Here is a 24,593-nt window from a genome sequence, read left to right on the forward strand (position 1 = left end):
AGCTTGCCTCCAGCCAATGGGAAGATGAGGTAACTCAGAAACGTGTTTGGACAAAGGGCTCAGCATGCATTCTCTCTTACAATGCCAGGCACTTCTGGGAAGGACACCCCATCCTGTCTCCATTTATTGGTAGAAGACTTGGCTGAGTGGTGGTCTTAGGAATGTTCTTAAACAAATGCACATTGCTTTGGAGAAGTATATGGACAGAGGTGGGCACTCTAAGGGAAATGAATGAGAGATGGGTAGCTAGTCTCTTGCCACTCAGCACCATTTTTCCAATTAGGAAGAGGCTGCCTTAGTAGTAGTGAGCACTCTGTCTGGCAATGTGCAAGTCGAATGTGCAAGAGAGAGCTGATGAGGTCCATCAGAAGGGCCTGCACTTGGATGTGCTGGTGTGGATACCCTCTGAGCATGTGTTCTGTGATCTCCCAGTCTATCAGCTGAGGCTGAGATATGCTTCCCTTCTAGAGATCGTGGATACAAATCTGTCCTCCTAAGAGGTTGGGAATCCTTTGAGAACAGGGATACCTTTCTGTCAACTCCAAGGCCCTGGGACTCAGTGCATTACCTGGTATACAGGGCCCATCTGGGTAGCTACACCTTCCTTTGCAAAGCATTATGGGGCTCCCACCTCCTTATAGAACACAGATACCCCAGAACACAGATACCCAGAGCACAGAGGCTCTGTCTACATCCAGCACCACTGAAGGGGCAAGCTCTGTCACTGGTGAGTCTCTCTGGCTCCTCCTTGGCTCTGTTTGCACGCTTCTAGTGACAGTGAGCTCACTCCTTGTAATACAGCCTCTTAATCAAGGGTAGGAGTCATCATCAGATCCAGCCTCCGGAATTCTACCTTCAGGTCTTGCTTCTGGTGGAACACTGGGAGGTGTCTCCAAGTCGGAAGGGTGCTCAGGGATGCCACAGGGTTCCAGGGACATAGCCCAGAGCCCTTCACGATAAAGGGACAGATGGTGCGACAATGAACTCATCATCGCATCTCTATCCATAGGTGAGACTCTAAACTGTTCATAAACCAGACCACGATGAAGCCCCCAGTCAGGGACAGGTGGCTCGGATGTGCATTTCACTCCACACACTTCGAGACAGGCCTGATCCAGAGCCACAGACGTGACTGGCTGAGTGATTCATTCATTACTGGCCATCACTAGCCAGGTGTTCAGCGAGAGCGGGTGGCACTGTGGGAAGGGAGTTTAGTTGCCTTGGTAATCAGGAGGCTAACCATCACCGAGAGCCGGCTTGCTATGCACCGGGCACTGTTCTGCTTACTTCCTTGCAAAGGGCACAGCCCCATCCTGTCCAGCCCTAGCTGTTGGGAGGGCCATGGAGCCTGCCTGGTTCATTAGCACCTCACACATGGTCAGGCTTGGTAAACCAGGGCTGCTGCTGTAACTGGAAATCCCAGCAACAGCCACAGGGCACTTCCTGCTGTAAGCCACACCCAATTTTGTAGATAGGGAGACTTGGAGAGGTTAGGTAACTTGCTTGCCTAGGGCCATGCTAAAAGACAGAGCTAGGGTTTGAACTCAGGTGTTCTGGTTCTGTAGCCTGGAGTAGAAAAGCAAAGCAAAACTCAGGAGCCAGAGGCACACCTGGTTGGGCTTAGGGGGCCGGCCACTCCTCTCTGCCCCAGTTCTTTACCTTGCTTCTGCATCCCCACCCGCCCTCCAGGCCTGCTGTAGTTACTTACCTTCAGTCCGGAAGACAAGATCTCAGCAGGAGGCAGGCCCTGGGCAATTGACCGCTATAAAAGGGCTTCTCCCGGAGCCAGGCAAGGGATGGATGGGATGCTATAGGAGCCTGTCTTCCTAGGCTGATAAGCTCCTGAAGACCTCCCGGGACCCCTCAAAGCGCACCCAGAAACACTCTCTTGGCATGGGCTGAGATAAAAGGCTGTTTGGTTCCCCCAACAAATATTCTGCAGTCCCAGGTAAGACCCCAGCCCTGACACACGCAGCATACAGCACAGGGAATCTCAGGTCGAAGGTCTCAGTGGGGTGAGAGTTCTTGTCATTTAGCAGTCCCTTCAAGCTGAGGAGGCAAGCTGGGCTGACAGAATACCTTCTCTCCAATATCTTCAGGCCTGGGCTAAGCATTAATGTCTCACGGTTTTGTGAACTGGGGCTAGCCCTGTTTACCTCTTGGGCTGCTGAGAACTCGAAGATTTCATTTTCGAAAGTGTTTCAGCAAACGGTGACCATTATTAACCGTGTTATTTCACACTGGGTGGGAGGCTGCCAGCCAAAGCCAGTACCTTCCTTCCTAGACACTGGTCTAGGCCTGAGAATGGGTATTTTATCAACTCATAGGGGGATGTTTGCAGTCCCGGGAAAGGGGCGCTGTTTTCAGAACTTCCGAGAAAGTCCTGGGTGGCGAAGCGGCAGGGTGTCCCCGTCCGGGGATCCCCTGTCCAAGCGGGGGTGCGCCCTCCGCAGGCGGCGCCCGGGAAGGCCTCGGCTGCAGCCCTGGGTCCCCCAACCCCTCTGTGCCCGCCCTGGCCACCTCGGGGGCGAGGCAGCCAGGCGCGTGGGAGGGGACGGCGCGCCATTGGCTTGTGCGCGGCACTAGAGGAGGGACCAGTGCGGGCCGCCAGACTCGGGTGAGCCCGGCGGCGCAGGAGTCCAGCCTGCCCTGCCCTGCCCTGCCCTGCTCGCCCAGCGCGGCGCCGCGATGTGAGACTCTCTCGGCCGAAGCGTCTGCGGGGCACGCCAGCTCCGCGAGCGCAGCACCCCGCGCGCTAGGAACGTAAGTCCTCTGCCTCCGCCGCTGCTAGCCTCGCACTTCCCCGCCGCTGCCACCGCGCCGGCCGCTGCCTGCGCAGCGGAGCCCGGGGACTCTGGGGGCCTTAGGGACCTCTAGGGGCAGCGGGCACCCTGCGCACGCCAGCCAGGCGCCGGGACACTTGGCACCTGCGGGTCTGCCTGAACCCGGGACCCCCTATGAGCTCCTCGAGGCACCGTCCTCTGTCCTTTTTGTTTGTCTCCTTGCACTGACTCGGTTTCCCTTTCTCCTCCAGCTCTCTTCTCTGCCACCTCCTTCCCCTGGGGCTGTTTATTTCGCCCTCGGCCTTCTCCCGGGCTATAGCTCTTTGCTTTGGAGCCAGAGAGAACGGAGCGAGAAGCAGTTTCTTCTATCGCGGGGTCTCTTGTCTTTCCGCGCTTAGTTCTCAGTCCCCTCCCCCTTTCTCGCCACCGCACCCCCTCCCGCCTTTGTTTCCTGGACCGAGGATTACGCGGTGCAAACTTGCGAGTTCCCGGGTCCTTGCCCCCAGTGGTACGCGGGCGGAGGAGATGGCAGGGTTCCCGTTGCCCACAGGTCTGGCCGGACCTTCAGTATGGGTGCGGGGGGCTGGGGGAGTCGCGGTCTCCCTCCTCACAAAGTGGAGGAGTGTCAGCAGCAGCGTGGAGATGAGGGATGGATCGGAGGGGGAAGGGGCAAGGCCGGTGACACTCCAGAGTCCCTGCTGGAGAGGAGCGGACAGAAACATGGCTGGGCCGGATCCTAGTCCAGGGGGGGTCAGAGGGGATCGCAGGTGAACCAGAGCGATCCTCTCTCTTCTAATCTGCGCGGTTAGCTGCGAGGGGACAGCGGGGGGCCATTGGCTGGCGCAGGGTGGATTGGGGTCCCATGTAGTGCGCAAAAATACTCAGCGCACCATCCCCGGGGCACCTCAGGACCAGGTGTTCGCTTAGGGTCCCCTCTGGCCTCCTCCTTGCAGCCTGGGTGGAGCTGGCTTCTCCCGCCAGTCGGGTGGAGGAGCTGGGAGAGGCCCAGGAACCGCCCCCACCTTGCCCCAAAGCCCGAAGAACACGGCCAAGGCCTCCTCGAAGTCCCCGTGCCCGCACTTCCTGTTTCGTTTTTTTAAGACAAACTTTTCTGGATGGGGCTTGGCGGGAGTAGACGAGTCTCTGGGTTTTGGGGACACCCATACAGCTGTGCCTCTCGCTGGAAAGCCACCTCTGGAGGCTCCCGGAGCCGGCGGTGGGACTATGGTGGGTTCGTGGAAGAATCCGGAGAGACATCACCTGCCTCTTAGTGGCAGCCCCAGGCTCAGTCTAAATCAAAAAAAAAAATTTTTTTTTTCTTGTCGGGTCGTCGGGAAATAAGAGTATACTTCAGATTTCTGTTGTCGCCTTTGTCCAGACAGTGCCCTCCCCTAGAGTCCCCTCTGGTCTCAGTGTCCTAGCTCTGGCTAGTCCTGCTCTGGCTTCTTTTCTGCAGGTCTCTCACGTCTGGCCGCCTCCTCCACTTATGTCCCCTGCTTTTACCTTTCCTGCCCCCCGACCTCGCAGCTCCTCTCATCCCTACTGGCAGGCTGAATTTGTGACAGCCCCCTCTGCTGGAGAGAGGCCCGAGGCTCCTGGCTAGGGGCGGGGTCTTCATTCACCGTTCTAGCCTTTTCTATGTGTTCATTTACCGCCTAAAGTGTCTGGGAGTACTACACGAGGGAGAGGTGACACAAATGGCTAGCCCAGGTCCCACAGGTCCCCGCACACCTGTGGAAGCTGCAAAGACTCTTCCCTTGGTGGTGCCGTGGCTTAAGCAAGGAGCGGCGAAATAAATAATAAATAAGCGATTGGGTCACGCGTGGTGCCTTGGAGTTGTCCCTGGACCCAGAGGGCTGAGGCAGGAAGAGTTTGAGTTCCAGGCCAGTCTGGACTATGTACGAAGACCCCGTCTCAGAAAGAGGGGGGAAAGCAAATTCTATAATGTAGGGCAGAGGTCAGGGGAGCATGTCGAGTGCTGGGGTGTTGAGGGCATTTTAAAGAGTGGTCAGCGGTGTTTTTTCCAGTTCTGCAGAATAGCCTGTGCAAAGAGCCGGAGGCATACGGAGAATAGCTCTGTGGAGTGGGGCGGGGAAGAGTTAGGCACTGGTGAGAAAGGACGGGGACCCCGCCCCCCCCCAATCTGATAAGTGAGAGAATTGATGCTACGAGAGGATCTGTAAGCTAGCAGCCACACCCCCCAGGTCAGCATCACCCACCCCAAGGAGGAGCATCCACATGTTGGCCACTGTGTTCTGAATGCAGGTGGGAAGCCTCACCTCCACTCCCCGCCCCCAAGTATCATTCTCTGTGTCCATCCCACAGCCATAGCAGTCAGGTACGGGGAGATAGCCACCTAGGCTGAGTGCCCTGGAACTGTCTCCCAAGACCCTCATACTTCTCCCCACTTGCCTCAATCAGTGTGCTGGTCCTGACCCAGAATCACCCCTATTCTATCTCACCCTAGTTCTTCCTGATACTACCCTCTTTGGAACACTCTTTTGTGTGGGCATGGAATCCTGGAAGGGGTCTGCTCAGACACTGATCTAGTAAAGTGGGAAACAGACCAAGAAGTTGAATCTTCAGGTCTAAACAGCAGCATTGTTGAGCACTCGCTACAAAGCACAAGCTATTCTGAGCGTTCGTAGGCAGCTTCTAATCAGGGAAACTGAGTGTCATTACTATTCCCATTTAGCAGATGAGGAAACTGAGCCTCAGAGAGGCAGGTCCCTCTCCCAAGGCCACACAAGTTCTTGGGGTATGGGGAGCAGAGCCAGGATGTGAGCATGGATCTTTTGAGGAGTGACTTGCCTTGTTAACCACTCAGCCAGAACCTGAGTATGGGGAGGGAAGTATCAGCCTTGAACTGGGGTTCCCTACCCAGGGGAAAGCAGGGCTCCAGACCATTTAGTCTGAGGACACTGGCTTAGCATGGAGCATGCCTTCAAGGAAGCCCTCGGTTGCCCCTTCTATGTGGTTGACCAGCAGGGAGGGGCCTGGGGAGGGATGATAATGGCTGGGAAGGGGAGCTGCTGCCTTATTCACAGGACAGCCCCAGCCCTGTGGGAACTAGAAGCAGGACTGTCCTGATGGATGATGGGGCCGGCTGCCCTTGAGGGCACTGACTCGGTCACCAGGCTCTGGGGAGGCTGGCCCACTCAGGGTTGAAAAGGACAGGAATTCTCCAGGCTGTGTCTTGCCTTTTGCTAGTGACAGCGGGACAGGAAAGGCCCTGTCAATGACTTCTGAGTGGTGAGAGGTGGTGTGAGAAGCTGCCCTGCCTTGCATAGGGCAATGGCCTCAGACCTCTGGGTGAAGCCCCTCCCCAAGGGACTTGGCTCCCAGGCCTGGGCCCCACCCACCTCCTCCAACACAGCAAGGATTCTTTATGTTTTGTCTTCTAAGCTCTGAAGCTATATGTGATGAAAGTCAAGGCTTTTCCTCTGTCCCTCTGGAAACCAGCCAGCTTCCAAAAACAGAGAGAGCGCTGGGTCCGGGGTCTTGCAATAATGGGGGACAGACCACCAAAGTCTACTAACCAGAAGCAAACTTTATTCCAGAAAAAAAAAAAATAAATAAAAATAAATCACTGAAGGGCACAAAAGCTTATCAGCTAGCTGAGACCACAGCCAGAGTTGGATTTCAAGGCTGTGGCAGTTGGAAGGGGGTTATGGGCCCTTTTTTATAGTAAGGGGGAAGGCATTAGGCACAGAATGCATGCTAGGAGTCATGTAGTTAACTTTGGTCCAGGCAGTTGTTGGCTATAAGGGGCAAGGGGGTTCAAAGTTAACCCCTGGCGGTTGACAGAGGAGCTGGCTGTCAGGAGCAGACAGCCATTGTTAGCAGTTAACCTTTAGAGTGGATGACTCTCAGTGTTCATCTCTTAAGCTATAATTTTAGCTATAATTTTATTTTTCTATGTTCCTGGACCCTTCAAGAGGACCGGCGAGGAGATAAAATCTCCACAAGGTAGCAGGAGAGGCAGGAAGGGCTGCCAAGGCTGGGCAGGGCCAAGCGGAAATGCAAATGAATGTGCTTATACTGCTGGAGTCCTGGTCGGTAGGTCGCCTAGTCAAACCTGGGGAGGGCTTCTCGGGACCACACTTCCCAGCTTCTACACAGAAGACTGCCGTGAAGGCAAGCCCTGGGTCATTATGCCAGGGACCTCAGCTGAACTCCTTGAAGCACAGTGACTCAGGGCACCCCAACTTCCCAGTGGCGGGGCAAACCCTGAGGCTTGAGATCCAAGGGTCAGGTTCCTGAAGATTCGAGGAACCGGGGCATGGACTCCATAGCTTTGCCGCTGGGATGGGTCTGCTGCCATGGCTGCCGTGCCGGAGGATTTCACATCGTGGTCTTTGTCTACTGGTTCCCCTTTTGTCCTCCTCACCTTTCACAGCAGCTTAGTGACTCCTGAGCTGGCGAGAGGTGCCAGTCCAGCCCACGTCACTGCTCTGCCCACCTAGGCAGCATGCTGTAATAATTCTATTCTCTGGGGACTGCAGCCCAGCTAGGCTGCTAGCAGGTGCTGTGCACAGCAGCATCTCTTCCATTTTCCCTTTGCTTGGGCCTGGAAGATCTCCAAGGAGACCTGTGCCACGGAGGACATTATACATGTCAATACTGTGACCCTTGGCTTTGTGGGTGAGGCATGGCACCCATTTGCAGGGAATATGGTTCCTCACACAGCAGCAGGCCCCCCTGAGTCCCAGGTCTGGGAATGCAAGCCTGGGGTGAGAATGTGGTGCGTTCACCTTTTGCTCCCCGTGACACTCTGAGATGTGGGTCACATTGCCACGGGGCCCCAGCAGTTGATTCCTAGAAGGTGGTTAGATCTCCATCTTGTCGCAGACTGCTGGGGGTACCCTAGGAGAGGCTCTGGGGCCCAGGGGCAGAGTCTTCTCCACCTACCCTCTGATTAGGCCCTCCACACTCTGAACTCTGCCTTTCACTGTCCTCACTTGCAAACAGCTCTGTTCAGACCCACTTCCAGCTATTCTGTGCAGAGATATCAGAACAATAGGCTCCAATCTATGGCACCAGTTCCCAGAGCCCTGCCCACATCACAGGCCCTGAACCCAAGAGAGGCCAGTCCTAGGGCGGGCTCTGCAGGCACTGGGGACACACAAAGACTTCCAGGGGAGATTATTCTGGAGGATGGCTTGAAACTCAGTTATGCTTCTCTCTCTCTCTCTCTCTCTCTCTCTCTCTCTCTCTCTCTCTCTCTCTCTCTCTCTCTCTCTCCTCTCTCTCTCTGTGTGTATGTGTTTTCCAGGAACACTCCATTACCAGGCACTCACACAGACAAACACAGACATTCATTCCCCAACCTCCCCTCCCTAGGCCCCCTCAGGAGAGCCGGTGAAAGCTCAGCTCACAGCGAACTTGAACTCTAGCTCGGCCACACCCTTCAAGCCAGGGACTCTTGAATAAGTAAGTCACTTGGGCCTCAGTGCTCTCATCTGAAAAATGGAATGGACTTGGCTGTTGTCACAGGTGACGATGTGGACTTCAGGGGGGTTCCTAGGCTGGATGAGCTGGCCGCTCGCTGGCTGCTGTCCCAGTTCAGCAGGACATGTAGGCAGCTCTTCTCCTCACCGAAGGAGGGCAGTTACAGCCCCTGTGTCTGTGCTCACGATGGGGAGGAAGTGGCTCCCTGGCTGAGGGACTATGGCTGTGACTCAGGGGAAGTCACCCGAGCCACTGTGGGTGTTCTGGGGCCCTTCCTCCCCTCCCCCTCCCAGGGCAGCAGGTTTCCTAAGCCAGCCCTCCTGGGCACAGCCTCCTTGTCGGGACAGCTCTGCAGTCCCTTGGTTTCTATGGTAACCAGGCTTCCTGGGAAGGACGGGGAAGTCCTCCAGGATCAGCTTGGGAGGTGTGGGCCCCTGCCTCATCAACTCTGCGGCCCAGGGCTGAGTCTGGCTAGGAGTTCATTAATAACACAATTTTCTGCTGTCATTGGTGTAGCATAATTCAGGGGCCCAGCTCCTAGGCCGCCCTCTTTACGGCACATCACAAGCCTGATGAGTGGACTAGATTCTTAGATGAGGACTTAGGAGCTCAGAGGAGCTAAGTAATTTTCCTGAGGTCACAGAGCAGTGAAGAGGAAGAGTTGAATTTTGAATCCAAGTTTTCCTAATCATTAGAAGTGTGTTCCTTTAATTCCAGCACTCAGAAGGCAGAGGCAGGTGGATCTCTGAGTTTGAGGCCAGCCTAGTTTACAAAATGAGTTCCAGGACAGCCAGGGTTACTCAGGGAAACCTTGTTTAAAAATACTACTACTACTACTACTACTACTACTACTACTACTACTACTAATGGAAAAAGAGATTTAAAAAAAAGGGGCACTCCTCATTCCCTGCCATTGTACCTCCAGAACCCTCTTTTTTCTGTCTTGAGACACCCACTTCCTGGCCAGGCGTCCAGTATAATATCATCCACGTCATTACACTGGAGTTCCTGATGAAACCATTGTCCTAAAGCGCATGCCTCTTTAGAGAGTGGTTCTGCCTCATCCTCTACACCCCTCTCCTGTCCTGGGCCACCACCGGCTTGCATGAAGCTTAGGGCAGATCCCTTAAGTTCCTTAAGTTCTGGATGTTCTGTGTGGAGGGATCAAGAGCCTGCCCTCACTCCCTCTCTGGCTGTCCCCACAGACTGCAGTTGGGGGGAGACCTGGGCTGGGAGGACAGGTGCTCTGAGGAGCACAGGCCCTCTGCTCTCCTGTGGGGTCAGCCTTTGGAACTGGGAAATGAGAAGTGATAGGACCTAAGTTGCAAATGGCCAGGGGTAAGCACAGGAGACCAGACGAGCCCTGGGGAGGAGGGCAGGGTAGAGCTGGCAGGGAGGACTTTTCCACTTGACAGGGCTCAGAGCGACTGTCACTCTTAGGAGGTTGGAGAGTTGCTGGCTTCGTGAGGATGGCTGCCAAGGAGTCTGACAGGGATGGCAGACAGGACATCTGACAGCCCTGTCCGTCTCCACCTCTGTGAGCATGAGGGTGGAGGATTGCCCCCCTCCCCACGTCCACAGTCACAGTGGGGATGTGGAGCCCCTTAGAGCAGCTTGCAGGAAGCCAGGCAGGCCTGAGTGGCAGCGGCCTTTTCCAGTCTTGTCGCCTGGCTGAGGAAAGAAAGGGCAGCAGGGAGGAAGACAGACCCCACCCAGGGCCGCGCACTTGACTGGAGGCTACACACCTACATTCTCTGGCACTTCTGCATCCCTAATCCCCATTTCACAGAGGGAAACTGAGGCTGGGAGTGTTGAGGTGGCTCTCCTAAAGCCTGCCGCTCATCAGCAGGTAGGGCCAAGATTCAAGGCCAGAGTCATTGGCTCAAAGCCAGTGTGTGGCCAGGGTTCCCAGGAATGGAGTGGGGGAAGGGCCATCACTTATGTTAAAATGATATCAGGCTTGAAATCCTTGGCAAGTGGCTTTGGTAGGGAAGAGTGGGGGAGGGGAGGCCGGAAGGCCACTGGTGCACCTGTGTGTGTGTGTGTGTGTGTGTGTGTGTGTGTGTGTGTGTGTGTGTGTGTGTTGGTGGGTGGGTGAGTCATGGGGCAGAGGAAAACAGTGCTGGGAAGCTTCCAGACCCACAAGGAGGGACGTGCTAAAGCTGGTCTTGCACAGGGTGCTGAAGTCTGGGGGCTTGGTGCCAGGTCGTGGGAAGGTGCTAATGAAACCAGGCTCCTGGTCGTCTCTGTCCAGAGTCACTGGACAGGGGGTAGAGGAAGCGCTGGGGAGGGTGGTGGTACTCTGTCTGGCAGATCTGAGGGAGACAGCAGGCTTCTCACAACAGCATTTTGTGAGTTAGCCCCTTCTTTCCCGCGTGGGAAGTGGGGAGACTGAGGCACAGACTCTAAGCAGCTGGTTCACAGGCCCACTTAAGCCACTGGAGATTCCAGAAGTGAGTCCAGGCAGCAAGTGTGTAGGCCTCCAGCTGTGGCCCCAGTGGTCACTTTATGAATTCAGTTCTGCCCAGAGTCTTGCTTCTCCTTAGAGAAGCTTGGGGTGGGTTGGGAGCGGGGGTGGGTGGTTGTTCCCATATCCCAGATGGGAACACTGGACCTCAGAGAGAAGAAGACATTTGCTCTGACTGATGATGACAAGGTACCCCACTCTCTACACCAGCTGAACTCTGGTGTCCCATGCCCACGCTGTCACACAGGGACTCTCTTCTGAACACCTGCCTCTCTTCATACTCTGACCCATTTTCTCTTATTGCCTCAAGGCCTCTAGGAACTTGGAGCTAAAGTCCCATTTCACAGATGAGGAAACTGAGGCTCAGGTTAGTGACATAACTCACGCAAGGTCACAAGACCAGTGAGGGGCGCAGCAGGATTGAGTTAAGTAGCCTGTCACATCCGGCCCCATGAGAAAGTCGAAGAATCCAGGGGCCTCAAAGAGTGGGGCCAAAATAGAAGTGGCCCACAGCAGGCATTGGCTCGAGCGTGGGAGAGATGGAGTGGAGGGGCATTGTGGGAGGCATGTGTGGTGTCCCGGATGTCCACTTTGTCCACACACCTCAGCAGGCCCACTCTGGGCCCTTTACCTCAGCGGCATGGGAGTGTGTGATCCCATCAACTACACACAAAGGAAGGCTGGAAACAACCGGATCTCCCTCATGTGGTACGACTGTTCCACAGAATCCTGATGTGCACTAAAAAGGAATGGGCACTTGGGGTCCCGGGCCTAGATGAGCCAGGAAAGGCTTCCTGTTGGATTCTGTTTATACAACATCTGAGACGATCCAGATGAGACCAGAGTAACAGACACCAGACCCGTGACTGCTGGAAGTGGGGATCGGGGTACAGTTGGGATGGCACGCGTCCACTGCAGTCTGGACATGTGAACCTGGTGTCCTGACCTGGAGGAGGCAGTGGCATGAGTTATCAGCAAGGTCATGTCTGCGTGGATTAAAATGAAGGGTCAGAGCGGACGTGGGAAGGCTGTGGCCAGGTTACTGACCGCTCCATCCTTAGAGGAGGGGTGGGCTGGGCTGAGCTCTGCACCCTTGTACGACTTGGCAGAGGGAGGGTTAGGGATGCTGGGGCGGGTGTTCAGTCTGTCTGGGGTCAGAAGCCCTTGTAGTCCCGCCAGTGTCTCCAGCACCCCCAGCAGACATAGGAAGGGAAAACAACCACTCGTTTTACAGATGAGGAGCTCAGGGGGCTGGGTGTCAGGACTGGGGCCCAGGCCTCGCTCTTCCAGCTGGTCCAGTGGTCATCTTGAACAAAAGCCACTGGACCTCCTCCTCATGGATGGATTGCACCCCGGCATCCGCAGTCCGTGCCTCCCTGCTCTTGGGTTTGTTGGGATGGTTCTTTCATTTTAAGAGTCTGGCAGATGTGAAAAGGAAGCTGGGTGATCCGGGAACATACCCTGGGGCTGGAAGACATGACTCAGGGACATGGCACTGGGCAGCAGGTGGCTGGGAGGAGGGGAGACAGCTTCTGCACTCTGCCTTGGAATGAGGGTGCTATGGGTGAAAATGAGATGCTGGGGTACGCAGGACACTTGGCCACTGGCCGGTGCACGGGTTGGCTGGGCTGCTTTTCTCCTGTTGTTCAGCTGGCCTCTGGACATTCCAGGAGGACGCTCCTCACCGGTGGAATCGTCCTCATTTGCACCCACCCTTCAGAGCCTTGTGATGCAGCGTTCTGGGGCTGCCTGGGGTCAGCCACAGCCTCACCTTGTCACCCCCCCCCCCATACCCTGTCTCCGTAGACTGTGAGGACTGCGCACAGGAGAGGAGTGCTCGTCTCGACGCCAGTGCCCATTTCAGCACCTGGCTCACGGCCCATCTCACAGTACGTGCCCAGGACTGGCCTGTGGTATTGCTGGCCAGCAGGGCTGGGGCTGGGGGAGATGGTGGGTGGATGTGGGGGTGGGGGTTAGAGGCTGTGGATGCCGATGGCAGGGAGTGGGTGAGGTCTGGGTGGTATGGCACTACCTGAAGCCTCATTTTTTGGGCCTAAGGCCTCCTTCCCTCATGATGAGCCCTCTCCTTCTCTAGGTCCTGGCCAATGAAGGAGGCTGTCTAGGGGGCAGGAGGACCAGCAGGCCAGCTTGCTGGCAGTGGGAATTGTCTGGGCAGGCCCATGTGGCCCAGAGCGTAGGGCTTAGGAGGGTCACTCTGGGCTTGGGCAGAGTCCTTACTTCTCTGACGTCTCTTTTGTCTCTGTAACCCATAAATCTTGTCAGTGAGGTCCATCCCTGTTCAAATGCCTTTTTCTAAAGCCCATATGCCACTCGAGGGTTGACTGTAAGGCTTCGTCTGACCCAAGCCGCCTGGGTTGTGCCATGTCCATGGGGACCAGGCTGGCAGCATCCTCCTCCACCCATTTTACAGGAGAGGAAACTGAGGCAGCCGCAGCTTCATCTTCTCTCAGGCCCTGGGTAGGGCCTGGCCACACCCTTCTCACCCTACATTGGGACCCGGGGTCTGGAAGTCGAGCAGGAGCGATGGCTGAGGCCAGTGTCTCCCCCCCATGTCCCTCAGCAGAGGACAACATGGCAGCCAAACAGCCTCCTCCGCTCATGAAGAAGCACAGCCAGACGGACCTCGTGAGCCGCCTGAAGACCAGGAAGATCCTGGGCGTGGGCGGGGAGGATGATGACGGCGAAGTGCATCGGTCAAAGGTGCGTCCTGCCAGGAGAGGAGGAAGGCAAGGCACTCAGAGCTGCTGGAGCCCACAACTCCCCTGCGCTTCTAGGACCCTCTGCAACGGCGGGGGGATGAACGCATAGTGGCCGCGGTTTTGTGGAAAGAACCCAGTGCTCCTTAGGGACAGGCACAGACCGTCTTTAAGACATGAGCAGACCCTGCTAGCCCTGCAAGCTGTCCATGTGATTAGTGACCCAATGTACAGATGCGGAAGTTGAGACGCTGAGTAACTTCCCTGAGGTTACATCAGGGATGGACAGAACCAGGCATCCCTCCGTGGTGGGCAGACCCTGAGCTTTCCTTCCTAATTATCCTTTTCATCCTCTCTCTTATCTGGGTGCTAAGGGAGGCAGGATAGGTTAGAGACTCAACTTGAGCTTGCAGGGAGGAGACCTCTGTGTCAGTCAGAGGTGCTCTGGGCCCCAGGTGTACACACAGGTGCTGCGGGGAGCGAGGGCGGTGAGATGCTGAAGGGGCTGCCTTCCCTGATGCCTCTGACTTCTGTGTCCACAGATCAGCCAGGTCTTGGGCAATGAGATCAAGTTTGCTGTTCGGGAGCCTCTGGGCTCAGGTGAGGAGCAGGTCTTGTTTTGATGGCTTTGTGTCCTGGGTATGTGTAAGGTCCTTCATTTCTGGGCCTGGCTCTGGATTCCACCTACACTGTTCGTGACCTCCCCCAACAGCCCTGGGTGTCTGGGCTTCCCCGAGTGTCCCCTGGGGTCTGGGCTGAGAGTGGGGCGGTAACTTTCCCCTCTGCACCTCCCCAGGGTCTGGCAGTTTCTTTCTGCTGTGCTCTTCTCCAGTGTGGCCATCATGGTGAGTCCTTGTGTCCTGGTCCTCGTTGCAAGCAGGTCTGGTGCTTATCAGCTGCTAGCACCTCAGACTTAGAACTAGATGGAGGGGGGAGGTGGATGGGTGTGGCCCTTTACCCACCCTCAGCTTCTGCATCCCACACTAGTTGATGCTGTCTCCACATCGAGGCCCATCTGTCAAGGTCTCTGCGGCAGTCTGCCCCTCACCAGTGTGCTGTGCCCCAAAGCAACTAGCACCTCATGATCTGGACTCTGAGAACCTGTGGAAGGGGGCAATCGGGTCCTGCTCTGGGGGTCCTGGCCGTGTCCTTGGAGGAAGGATGTCCCCAGCATTCATCTCAGCCTGGACCTGACCCTGTGGTCCTCTGCTGTTCACAGGCCCTCGCGCTCCCTGATCAGCTCTACGATGCCGTTTTTGATGGGGCTGAGGTCACCAGCAAGACTCCCATCCGCCTCTACGGTGGTGCCCTCCTTAGTGAGTACTTCTGGGCGGATGGTGGGAGAGTGGGGAGGCCCAGCTGGCCTCAGGGCATTACCTGGACCCTTGGGGATCCTGATACAGCCTCCTTACATTCCCAAGCAGGCTGGCAGCCCGGGTCCCTTCATCTGTGACTGTGCTGAGCATGGACTGCCACCTCGTGGCCATTGGTGGGATGCACATGGTTGGTTGGGAGTACTGAGGCTGCCAGCGCACTGCCCCTGGCAGTGAGCAGTGAGGAGCAGGGTTGAAGGAAGCTCAGGTCCTGCCTACCGGTGTCTCATAGCCTCGAGGATGCAGAACAGTGTCCTCCAGACCCTTCCCCCACTCCATCTTTATCCCGAATGCATTTGGTCCTTTTGGTTTCTTCTCTAGTCAGAGTGCACAACAGATGGCAAGCCAAATCATAGTTTTAAAGTTCAACATAAGGGCCATCACTCCCCTCCCTAAAATATTCTATGGCTTTACCGCTGTTTGGAGATCAAAGCCCTGCATTGACGCCTGACAGTCAAGGTCCAGTGTGGGGGCTGGGCACATCAGTGGATCCAGCCTCACCTCCCTATCTGCTCCTCCTGTGTTATCTGTTGGGTCTCAACGGCAGCTGCACTAAAAGGTGCCCGCTCCTCAGTTTCAGAGGGCCACTGGTCCTTTGCACATGCAGTGTCTCCAATTTTATGCCAGTTGGATGTACACTTGCTGTGAGCAAGGCAGTGCTGGCGATGGGCTGTCGGGGTGGCTGACATCACCTGGGCACACTGTGGCCACTGCTCTGGTGTCCAGAGATCAGACACCGAGGGGGTAAGCCACGATGGTTGTTCTGACACTAAAATCAAGGCCTGTCCTGCTCTCCCAGAGTAAACCCTTCCTTGGCACACGTTTTCTGTCTCCAGGGGCTCTTCTGTTAGGACACTAAGTTGTAGCGTAACTGAGTTCCCAGACTTCCCCACACAGCACCACATGGGCAGAGGTAGCGTGGAGCTGGAGGTCCTTGCCCCATTGTGCGGATGAAGACACTAAGTCCCAGGGAAGAGAGCCTGGCCTGTGCTGCATGGGGCTTTAGAAACAATGTGAACAGCGTCCAGAGCAGAGCTGGGTCTGCAGAGACAAGGACCAGGAGAGGGGCAGTTTGATCTCAGGAGTGGGTTTTGTGGGATAAGGTGGTTCGGACCCCTGGGCTGGGGGTCAGGCTGCCCCTGTGCTTGATCCCAACAGGCATCTCTCTGATCATGTGGAATGCGCTCTACACGGCCGAGAAGGTCATCATCCGGTGGACTCTGCTCACGGAGGCCTGCTACTTTGGGGTGCAGTCCTTGGGTGAGTAGTGTAGGGTGGGAAGGCTGTCGGGGTGCTGGAAGAAGGGAACAGAACACTGGGAACTGTGACATACACCCACATCCTGAATCCACAGCCCACCTGCTCCCTCCTGTAGGTGCATCCTTCAAGCCCACCGCCCACTGATACTCAGGGTTGTGCATTGCTAGGCACTTGCCACTTGGGGCCAGCAGACTAGGGGTATCTGTCAGCTGGACTGGGCTTGGTATTGAGCTCCTGGAAGTCAACCAGCCCTCCCTCCTCAGCACCCCCTCCCCCAAGGATGAGGGAGGGTGTTTAGCCTAGCACCATGGTGGGAGGGACTTGAGTACATCTCTGTTCCTGACTTCTGACTCCCCTGACTTCCTTCACAGTGGTCACTGCCACACTTGCTGAGACAGGCCTCATGTCCCTGGGGACCCTGCTGCTCCTGGCCAGCCGCCTCCTCTTCGTCCTTGTCAGCATCTACTACTATTACCAAGTCGGCCGGAAACCCAAGAAAGTGTAGCTGGCTGGGACCTGCCCGGGCCTGGAGCTGGGCCAGAATGGCTGGGGACTTCACTGCCTGTGGGCCCCAGGCAGGTCTGCAGGCAGGCAGGCAGGGTGCACCCACATTCCTTCCCTGCCAGGCGCTCCCTGGAGTCAGCTTGCACCTTCTAGGCTTCTAGGAGAGACAAGTCAGGCTGGGGCCTCTGCACCCAACCTCTCGTCCTGTGCAGGGACGACCCCTTGCCCTGGCTTTCTTGACCTCTAGACTCGAATAGACACACAGTCTGGAGTGGAGTGCTGGGGTCTGGGCTGAGTCAGGGTTAGTTCCTCCTCCAGGAAGCCCTTTTCTCTCTAGGAGATTAGATTATATCAGCCCCAGCAGCAGGTCTCAGCTCCTCTCCATCCAGAAACCTGAAAACTGGGTCTCCCTATATGAGTCCCTCACATCCCAAACACACACACACACACACACACACACACACACACACACACACACACACACACGTACATACGTTTCCAGGGCCCCTACTGTGGTTGGCTATCAAGGGGAATGGCTGCCTCCTTGGGCCTAGGTCCCCGTCCTTGATCTGCATACCTGACCCTCTCTTTGGCCTGCTGTAGAGTGTTCTGATACTCTGGCTGTCTGCACCCTAGAGCCCCAGAGTCCCTTCCAGACAGACCAGGGTTAGATACTATAACACAAGCCCTGACAGGGCCTGGCACCCCAGCCGTCCATAGGCTCCTAGTGCATGAGGAATTCTGAAGGAGAGCAAGGCAGGGACTTTTCCTAGGCATGGCCTCCAAGGCCTGCATGGCCACACCTGGCTCAGTGCCTCCTCTAGATCCCCTCCAGAGGCTGTCCCAAGGCCTACAGCCCCTCCAACCCCACAGAAGTGGGTCTGCCCTTCCTCAGCACCCTGACAGCCTGACAGTGGGCCCCTAGAGCTGAAGACACACCCCTGGAGCCACCGTCCCATGTGGCTCCTCCCCTTGCTCCTAGCTCCTAGCACTTTTCTTCCCTTCAGCAGCAAGCACACTAAGGGAGGTAGCCCGAGGCCTATCTCTTTCCCTTCTGCAAGGCGGTGGTCCTCCCCCCACCCCACCCCCACCCCGGGCCCCTGTGCCTGGGGAGCTTTTCTCTAGGGCACCTGGGTTCACAGCTTCCCTGAGCTTATTTGGCCCTGCAGCCAAGTGCCCCATGACAATGGCCTATGCCCAGCAGAGGAGACTCCGGGGGAGTTTTCTATGGAAGACATGCCCCAGCGGAGGCCCAGGCTGCGTCTGCTAACCATGGTCTGGCAGAGTGGCGAGAATCTGTGCTTTCAAAGAAGGGACCGTTGTGTGCAGCCACCTTCCGCTGCTGGCTTTGTGCCAGTCTCTCAGTCCCACCTCTTGACTCAGAAGCACAGGCCCAGCCACTGCCACCTTCTCAGTACAGTCGCAGCTGCTGTAGATGGGGTGGCACTGTGGACGGTTCTCAGTGGTGGTGGGGATTTATCCTCTCGGATCCCCTGCGAATGCAGATAGAGTCCCAAGGGAGGTAGTCAGAAAAGTAGAAAGTGCCAGCCATGCTCAGCCCTTCTGGGGACATCTGCCAGTCTTCCCTTCAGCGACAGGAGGTGGCAGGTCCTGCCCTGGGGTGAGGGTGGGCTGGTCAGGTCACCTTGGTTAAACTGCAGTGATACCTTCCCTTGGGCTGGGGTCAAGGCCAGACCAAGGCTGGCATTACAGACCTGCTTGTGGCCTCTGGGAGACACTAACCTAGGAAGGAGGCGGAGATGGAGATAGGAACCCCATCCTGAATCCAAGCTTGGGGTGCCCTGGCTGCCCCTCAGCTCTTGTCATGCTTCTGCCTCAGCCCCCAAGACCTCCTCTGTCATGGCCACTATTTATTCCTCCGTCCTTTTTCTTTTTGTAAGAAACAGTCACAAAAACCAATGCAAGACGATCTGTTTGGTGTCCTGTTTTATATTACAAAATTTCTCTTGATATAGAATATAAAAGGGGGAGCTTGGGAGTTACAATGATAAATTAGCTCTGTTTCCTACTGCAAGGGACATTTACAGATTCCAAAATAGACTATAACATATGATGTGTGTGTGTGTGTGTGTGTGTGTGTGTGTGTGTGTGTGTGTGTGTGTGACGGGATTCCTGGGGGCAGGGTGTTGGACTCAGGACCTGGGTAGGCAAGGGGCTTGGGACAGGGTGCTGAGAAGGGCATGGGCCACAGATCCAGTCTTCGCTCCCTTCCTAGAGGATACTGCTGTCCCTTTGGCAAGTGGCTCTGGGACAGGCAGAGGCTGTTCTGCTCACTCCTGGGTGAGGGTCACAGGGCATCTCAGGTGAAGCTGTAGGTCCTGGGGTGAGAGGTGAAGGGAGGGTTCCGTTCCCCTCCCCTGAGAGTACACAGAGCAGCCCGCCAATCCCTGCTAGAGTGACCTCAGACAGTCTTGTAGATGGCTACTAAGCAGCTTCACAGGGTAGACCACCAACCTCCCTCTTGTCCTACGAGGGTGCTGGCTGAGGAGTTGGAGCCATAGCTGGGTTGGATCAGGCCTACCCTGGGGCTCTTCAGCATCTATATGCAAAGTTCTCCTGTTGAGAGTATGGTCTACCCTGGAACTGCCTGGGCTGGCGATCTGCCTTCTCAGCCCTCTGTCCCAGGCCTGCCCTCTCTGGAAGCCTGGCCTAGCTCTGGGCAGCAGCCCCTGTGGTTGGGCTCTGTCCTGTTCAGCCAGGCCATGAGCCTCCCAATCAACCTCAGTTGATCCATTTGCCTTCCTAGGCTGTTGGAGCCCAGTATGCCGTGGGTTCTGAGTCAGAGCCAAGGTTCTCTTAGTCTGGGGCTGGGAGCCAGCACTGGGGTCCTCTGACCTGGTGACTCAGTCTCTAGGCTTCATTTTATGGGGGTCCCAAGTAAGTTGTCATAAGGACAGCTTGGAAAAGTGGTGCTCAAAGACCCCCAGAAAGTCCAGGATGGGTGAGGACATGAAGAGGAGGGTCCCCTTGAACCCAGACAGCACAGGCAGTAAGGGAGCCCTGGGCTCCAGGCTCCAGCTATGACTCCTAGGTGGCAGGAAGGCAGAGGGAAGCTGGAATTAGATCAGGCTCTTCCCTCTGGGAGAGGAGAGCAGGCACTCCTTCCACCACTGCCCCCTCACCCCCCCTGCTGAGCCCATGGCAGACATAATTAATCAAACTTGAGAGTCTGACAGACAACACTAATGGATTCAACATGGTCCTGACAGGGTCAGGCATCTTGCAACCCAATTGGCAACCTAGTCTGTAGTCTGAGTTGTGTGTGTGTGTGTGTGTGTGTGTGTGTGTGTGTGTGTGTGTGTGTGTAAGTTGTGGACCCATGAATCTGGGCAGTCTGAGCCTAGAGAGAATAGCAAAATGTCATCGGGACAACCAAAGGACAGAAAGTATGTCATGGTAGAAATGGCTGAGAGGCTGTGGGGTTCTTTAAGTCCGCAGACAAGAGTTATGACCTTAACCTCTAGGAAGGAGAGAGAGAAGGGGATATATGGACAGAAGCACAGGAAAACGGAAACCCTTCTGTCTGTTGAGGTGATGGTGACGTTAGAGCTTCTGAAGGCAGGAGTCCGCATTGGGAGGTAGTGAGCATCACATGTGGAGGTATGCAAGGGGGCGGGGACGGGATTCTTGGCAGGAACCTTGAAGAACACATTCAAGCCTCATCTCTGGGTAGAAAGAGAAGTGAACAATACTGGGGTGTCTTCCGCCGGGGAGAGGAGGGAGGGGTGTGGCCCACAGGGACAGGTGATGTATGGCAGTAGGCTTGGGTCGAGGTACCAGCAGGGCCAAGTGGACACAGTTCGGACTTTTCTCAGCTGTAGAACTTGGTGCAGGCAGTTCCTGGCCAGCTTACGTTGGGATGCTGAGGCAGATCTGAGGAAGGCCTGGCTGGAGTGACAGCAGCCCAGAGATGACCTTGTCATGCACGGGTTGTGTGACCGTGGACAAGTCGCCGTCCTTTTCTGGGCCGTGGAGAGGCTTTGATCCAAGAGACGAGGAAACCAAAGACAGCCACTTTCAGATCCAGTGTCCACACTCAGCCACCCTCAGCCAGCCAGGAGCAGGGACAGCCTCGTCCTCCAGCAGGTGGCGCTGCAGATTCTGTCCTTGGGTTGTGAAAAGTGCGTCTCCTTGGGGCTTCTGAGCTCTGGCTCATCCTCCAGGGTGTGTTTCTGCCTTCTGGATGCTCAGATCCTGGAAATGTTAAGAGAGGGGACCCAGGCCAGGGGACACTCCAGTCTGACAGGGCCCAGGGGCTCTGAGGCTGATAATCCTTTGGTCTCAGGAACAGCTGGTCCCAGGCCAGCCCTAGGTCCTTGTCGACATCCATAGCTCCTGCCTTGGAGCCAAGGTGAGGCCTCTTTAGTTCACATCTGTCTCTGTTTTGTTTTGTTTGTTAAAAATTAGCTCTATGCTCCTGGCCATCTGGGCTGGCTTTGCCTCCTCCCCTGGGGCCAGAGGTCAAGGAAGGGAGGGGGCTGGCTACTGGACAGTGGTGAGCTGGGTATCTTCAGACCATGGCCTACTGGATGCCCCGGAAGAGGCACATGGCAAAGATCATGAGGAAAAGCTGCAGAGAAAGGGAGAAGGTGAGCCAGAGTCAGGCTGGGTGTACACCCAGGGGTCACCCGAGAGGATTTTTGACACTGCCCAGGGCAAGCAAGTGCTCACCATCCAAGGCGGGGGGGGGGGGGGGGGGGGGGGGGGGGGGGGGTGGGGGGTGGTTGGAAAGCAAGCGATCTGTTTAAATAGTTCCTATCTGCATTTCTTGGGTCAGCAGTCTTTAAGCAAAGCATAACCCTTCTTGGGCCCCAAGTGTGTACCAAGCGCTGACCATGTAAAGTAAATTTTAAGTGCTCTATCAGCAGGCTTTCTAACCAGCAGGAAGTGAGGCACAGAGAGGTTGTACAACCTGATTCAGGTCACACAGCTCCAGTGGGGCAGCCAGGCTTGAACAGAGACATGCTGCCTACCCTCAGAGCTCCCCTTGATTCTAGCTGCTGCACTCTCAGTGAGCTCACAGGGACATGATGAGGTTTGCAGAGGTAACAGTACCCTAACCTTGACCTGTTGCGACAGTGAGGGAAAGCTATGCACACAGGACACTTTCTTGACATTCGCCCAGCCCCAGGAAGATCTGTGTGTCTGTTGTTAGTTTTGGTTCCTACGGGAGCCTTTGTTCACCTCCAGCTGTGCTAGAATACAGCAAGGGCTCAATATATGCTTGCAGGATTAACCAATGATGCCCCCATTTCCCCTGTGGCTTATATTATCCCGAGAGACAAGGCACAGAGGACATTGAACAAGGAGATATCCAGGGTGCCAGGTAGGCAGAGCATCCTTAAAGGGGGCCCTAAACAGCAGGAGGCAAGGGCCTAGCGTCAGGCTGCCTGGCTTCATTGCCCCAAAGTGCTTCCCAGAACTGGGCAGGGGGCAGTGAGGGAAAGGGAAAGCTGAAGCGCCACCTAGTGGTAGCTCATAGGTCAGCAGCTACTCAGATGTGTATGCTCTGGGGCCCTGGGATAAAGGTACTAAGGCTTTGTTGTTAAAAAGACACCCTGAGCACTTGCAAAGGCAGGGCCTTATCAAGAAGCACCCCAGTCTTCAAGGCAGCTCACATATCCCACAAAGTGCACTTGGAGTGCAGAGTTGGGGTGAGATGGGGTATCTCTCAGGTCCTGCCTACTCTCATTGTCCTGGGACAAGCAGACTTGTAGCTTCAGGCTACAGGGATTTCTCAAGCAGCAGATGTTTGCAGCAGCCAGCAACCATGGATCTGGGAAGTAGCTGGGTGTCCAGGCCCCAAGGCTTCTTCCCAGGGGCCCCTACTCACCTCAATAGCCAGCACTCCAATGGCAAAGGCCCCAGCCAGGTAGACATAGGTTTCGAAAGTGTTGAGGATCACTGTGTAACAGCCCTGGGAAGGAAAGGATAGGGATGAGGGAGGTACATTCTGCAACTGGGGACCATTGTTGGCACCGAAGTCCCTGGTATTGGCCCCAGCACTCAGCAACACAGGCTGACATTTTCATACTGATGTGGGGATGAGGAAGAATCAAGTCATTGACAGAATTGACAGTATCCTCACTCAGTGACATCCAGTCCCGAGACAAGCTGAAAACTTCGCAAGGCTAACTCAGCCTTAGACCCAGGGTATGAGGAAATGTCCAAGCACCCAGGCTTTCTGGTGCTCTTTAGAAGTTGAGACTGAACCCCAAAGGCAGAGCTGCCTGGGCTTCTTCAATCAGAATGTCCTGTGGTGCCCCATGTCCCAGGGTGGGACAGCAGCTCACAGAGGTTCACAGTGCCCCTCAGTCCCTCTCTTGACCAGCCTGACTGCTAACTTTTCAGCCCTCTCCCTCAGGCTCACAGGAGCAGCCACCTCCATGTGACTCATGTGCCTGCTGCCTCTCTGGCACCTTGGGAGACAAGACCTCCCTCACTGGGCCCCAAATACATCATACTTTGTGTCCCTGCCCCGGACCCCCATGGAGGCCACAGACATCTGTCCGTAACAAGTCCTCTCTGTGAATTAGATATACAGCAGTGTTGGAGATCAAACCTAGGACCTAATGCTGACCATGCAAATGCTCTACCACTGAGCCACACCCACCCAGCTCCGAATGAAATATATGCATTTTTTTTTTGAGATAGGATCTCATGTAGTCCTGGCTACACTTGAACTCTCTATGTAGTGGAGGGTGACCTTGAACTTCTGGTCCTCCTGACTTTATCACCCGAGTGCTAGGATTACCCAGTTTATGGGGGAGTGGGATGGAACCTAGGCTTCATGCATGCTAGACAAGTCTATTGGTTGAGCTATACCCCAGCTATCCGAAACACATTCTTAAAGAAACAGTTTTCTTTCTTTTATGATTACTGGAATATTCTTTGGGCCCAACTGAGGACTTTCAAATGGACTGGCAGGGGTAGGAATTGTACCCATCTATGTGGGGTGACTGTTGGATTTGGGGTTCTGCTGAGGCTGGGGTCTTGGTGTTTAAACCTCTTGCTGTTTCCTACTCAGAATCCCACTATCTTTGGCTAGAAGTGGACCCGAGGAGGCTATCTCTGAGCAAGGAGACAGTAGGACCTGATCAGAGACAATGGCCAGGTGGGAGTCACAGTATCTTCCAAGTGGAGGCTGGCTAGGAGCTAAGGAAGGGTGGGGGTGCCTATTCTCCTTGGAGCACCATGGAGTGAGTGGACAGACTGCCTAGACACACACAGACTCCAGCACAAGTGACCCTAGTCAGGCAGCAGGTTGGCTGGTGGAAACTCCCCAGGGACAGGGAAGCCCTTGGCGAGAGTCAGCAGAGGGCACGCTACTACCTACACTTAGCGTCCCTCTGCCAGGAGCTTTCTGGGATTCATGTATCCTCCATGAAGCCCCTAGTGAGAAGTAGCTTATCTGTGGTTTACCTCCTCAGAAACGGGGAGAGAGCTGGTGGGTGGCTCACTTGAGACCACGCACACAGCAGGAGGGGAAGCTCAGATCAGAGATGGGCCTGGGATTCCTTTCCCCTTTATCCTGAGGGGCCAGAACTATTTCAGAAATGCTGTCCTCTTGTGTCCAAGCCCCTCTATTTTGTCAGCCTGCATCTGACAACAACCTGGGTATCACTCCATGATGGAGCACCCCCATCTGGCAGAGGGACAGAACATCACTCTCTAGATACTCGTCACAGGGCCTATCCTCCAATGTTCCGGGGTGGAAGGATGTTCCCCACCCTGGTTTCTTCTCATAGTCACCCCAAACCAACCAGAGAGAGGGCAGCTCACCCTGGGCAGCAACACCCACATTCTTATCATTAGAATGCCCTTCACAGGCTCCAGGACGAGTACCCCACTGCCCACCTGGGATCCCTGCCTGGGTATCTCAAAGGTACTTCACACTCAACATTCCCCAACCTTTACAATGTCCCTCAACACCTTTGTCACATGCCTGTACTCACACCGAGATTCATCACAAGGCCAGGAATTCACATCATCACCACTCCAGTCTCTTGTACCATCC

General features: G+C 55.6%; 2 protein-coding genes across 5 annotated transcripts in view; one reads left to right on the forward strand and one right to left on the reverse strand.

Moving 5' to 3' along the window:
- Positions 1-2,578: 2,578 nt before the first annotated feature.
- Positions 2,579-18,485, forward strand: Tp53i11 (tumor protein p53 inducible protein 11). Of its 2 annotated transcripts, none has more exons than XM_028878994.2 (8): positions 2,579-2,763; positions 12,508-12,590; positions 13,133-13,422; positions 13,961-14,034; positions 14,215-14,263; positions 14,638-14,734; positions 15,950-16,051; positions 16,423-18,485. In XM_028878994.2, the coding sequence occupies exons 3-8, from the start codon at positions 13,246-13,248 to the stop codon at positions 16,554-16,556; spliced, it is 633 nt and encodes a 210-aa protein (XP_028734827.1). In that variant the 5' UTR covers positions 2,579-2,763; positions 12,508-12,590; positions 13,133-13,245; the 3' UTR covers positions 16,557-18,485. The 2 variants fall into 2 exon arrangements, with proteins under 2 accessions (XP_028734827.1, XP_028734826.1); XM_028878993.2 differs by having other exon boundaries at positions 2,583-2,763; positions 13,961-14,018.
- Positions 18,486-18,487: 2 nt separating this feature from the next.
- Tspan18 (tetraspanin 18) overlaps positions 18,488-24,593 on the reverse strand; it is a 140,538-nt gene continuing 134,432 nt past the window's right edge. For all 3 annotated transcript variants that reach the window (XM_028878990.2, XM_028878992.2, XM_037205030.1), the window contains 2 exons: positions 22,410-22,493; positions 18,488-21,146 (listed from right to left, as the gene is read on the reverse strand). In XM_028878990.2, coding sequence (XP_028734823.1) covers positions 21,099-21,146; positions 22,410-22,493 — 132 coding nt within the window. In that variant the 3' untranslated portion in view covers positions 18,488-21,098. The remainder of the gene's footprint in view (positions 21,147-22,409; positions 22,494-24,593) is intronic.

This window comes from Peromyscus leucopus, chromosome 4 (genome assembly GCF_004664715.2).
Source record: "Peromyscus leucopus breed LL Stock chromosome 4, UCI_PerLeu_2.1, whole genome shotgun sequence".
NCBI lineage: Eukaryota > Metazoa > Chordata > Mammalia > Rodentia > Cricetidae > Peromyscus > Peromyscus leucopus.

What these genes read in the sequence shown, in the direction of transcription:
- Tp53i11 (XM_028878994.2), top strand. Translation starts at nt 13,246, where the DNA reads ATGGCTGAGGCCAGTGTCTCCCCCCCATGTCCCTCAGCAGAGGACAAC. An exon ending in TCAGGTGAGGAGCAGGTCTT is followed by an intron (nt 14,035 to 14,214) that starts GTTTTGATGGCT and finishes GCACCTCCCCAG; the next exon opens with GGTCTGGCAGTTTCTTTCTG. An exon ending in CTTTGGGGTGCAGTCCTTGG is followed by an intron (nt 16,052 to 16,422) that starts GTGAGTAGTGTA and finishes CTTCCTTCACAG; the next exon opens with TGGTCACTGCCACACTTGCT.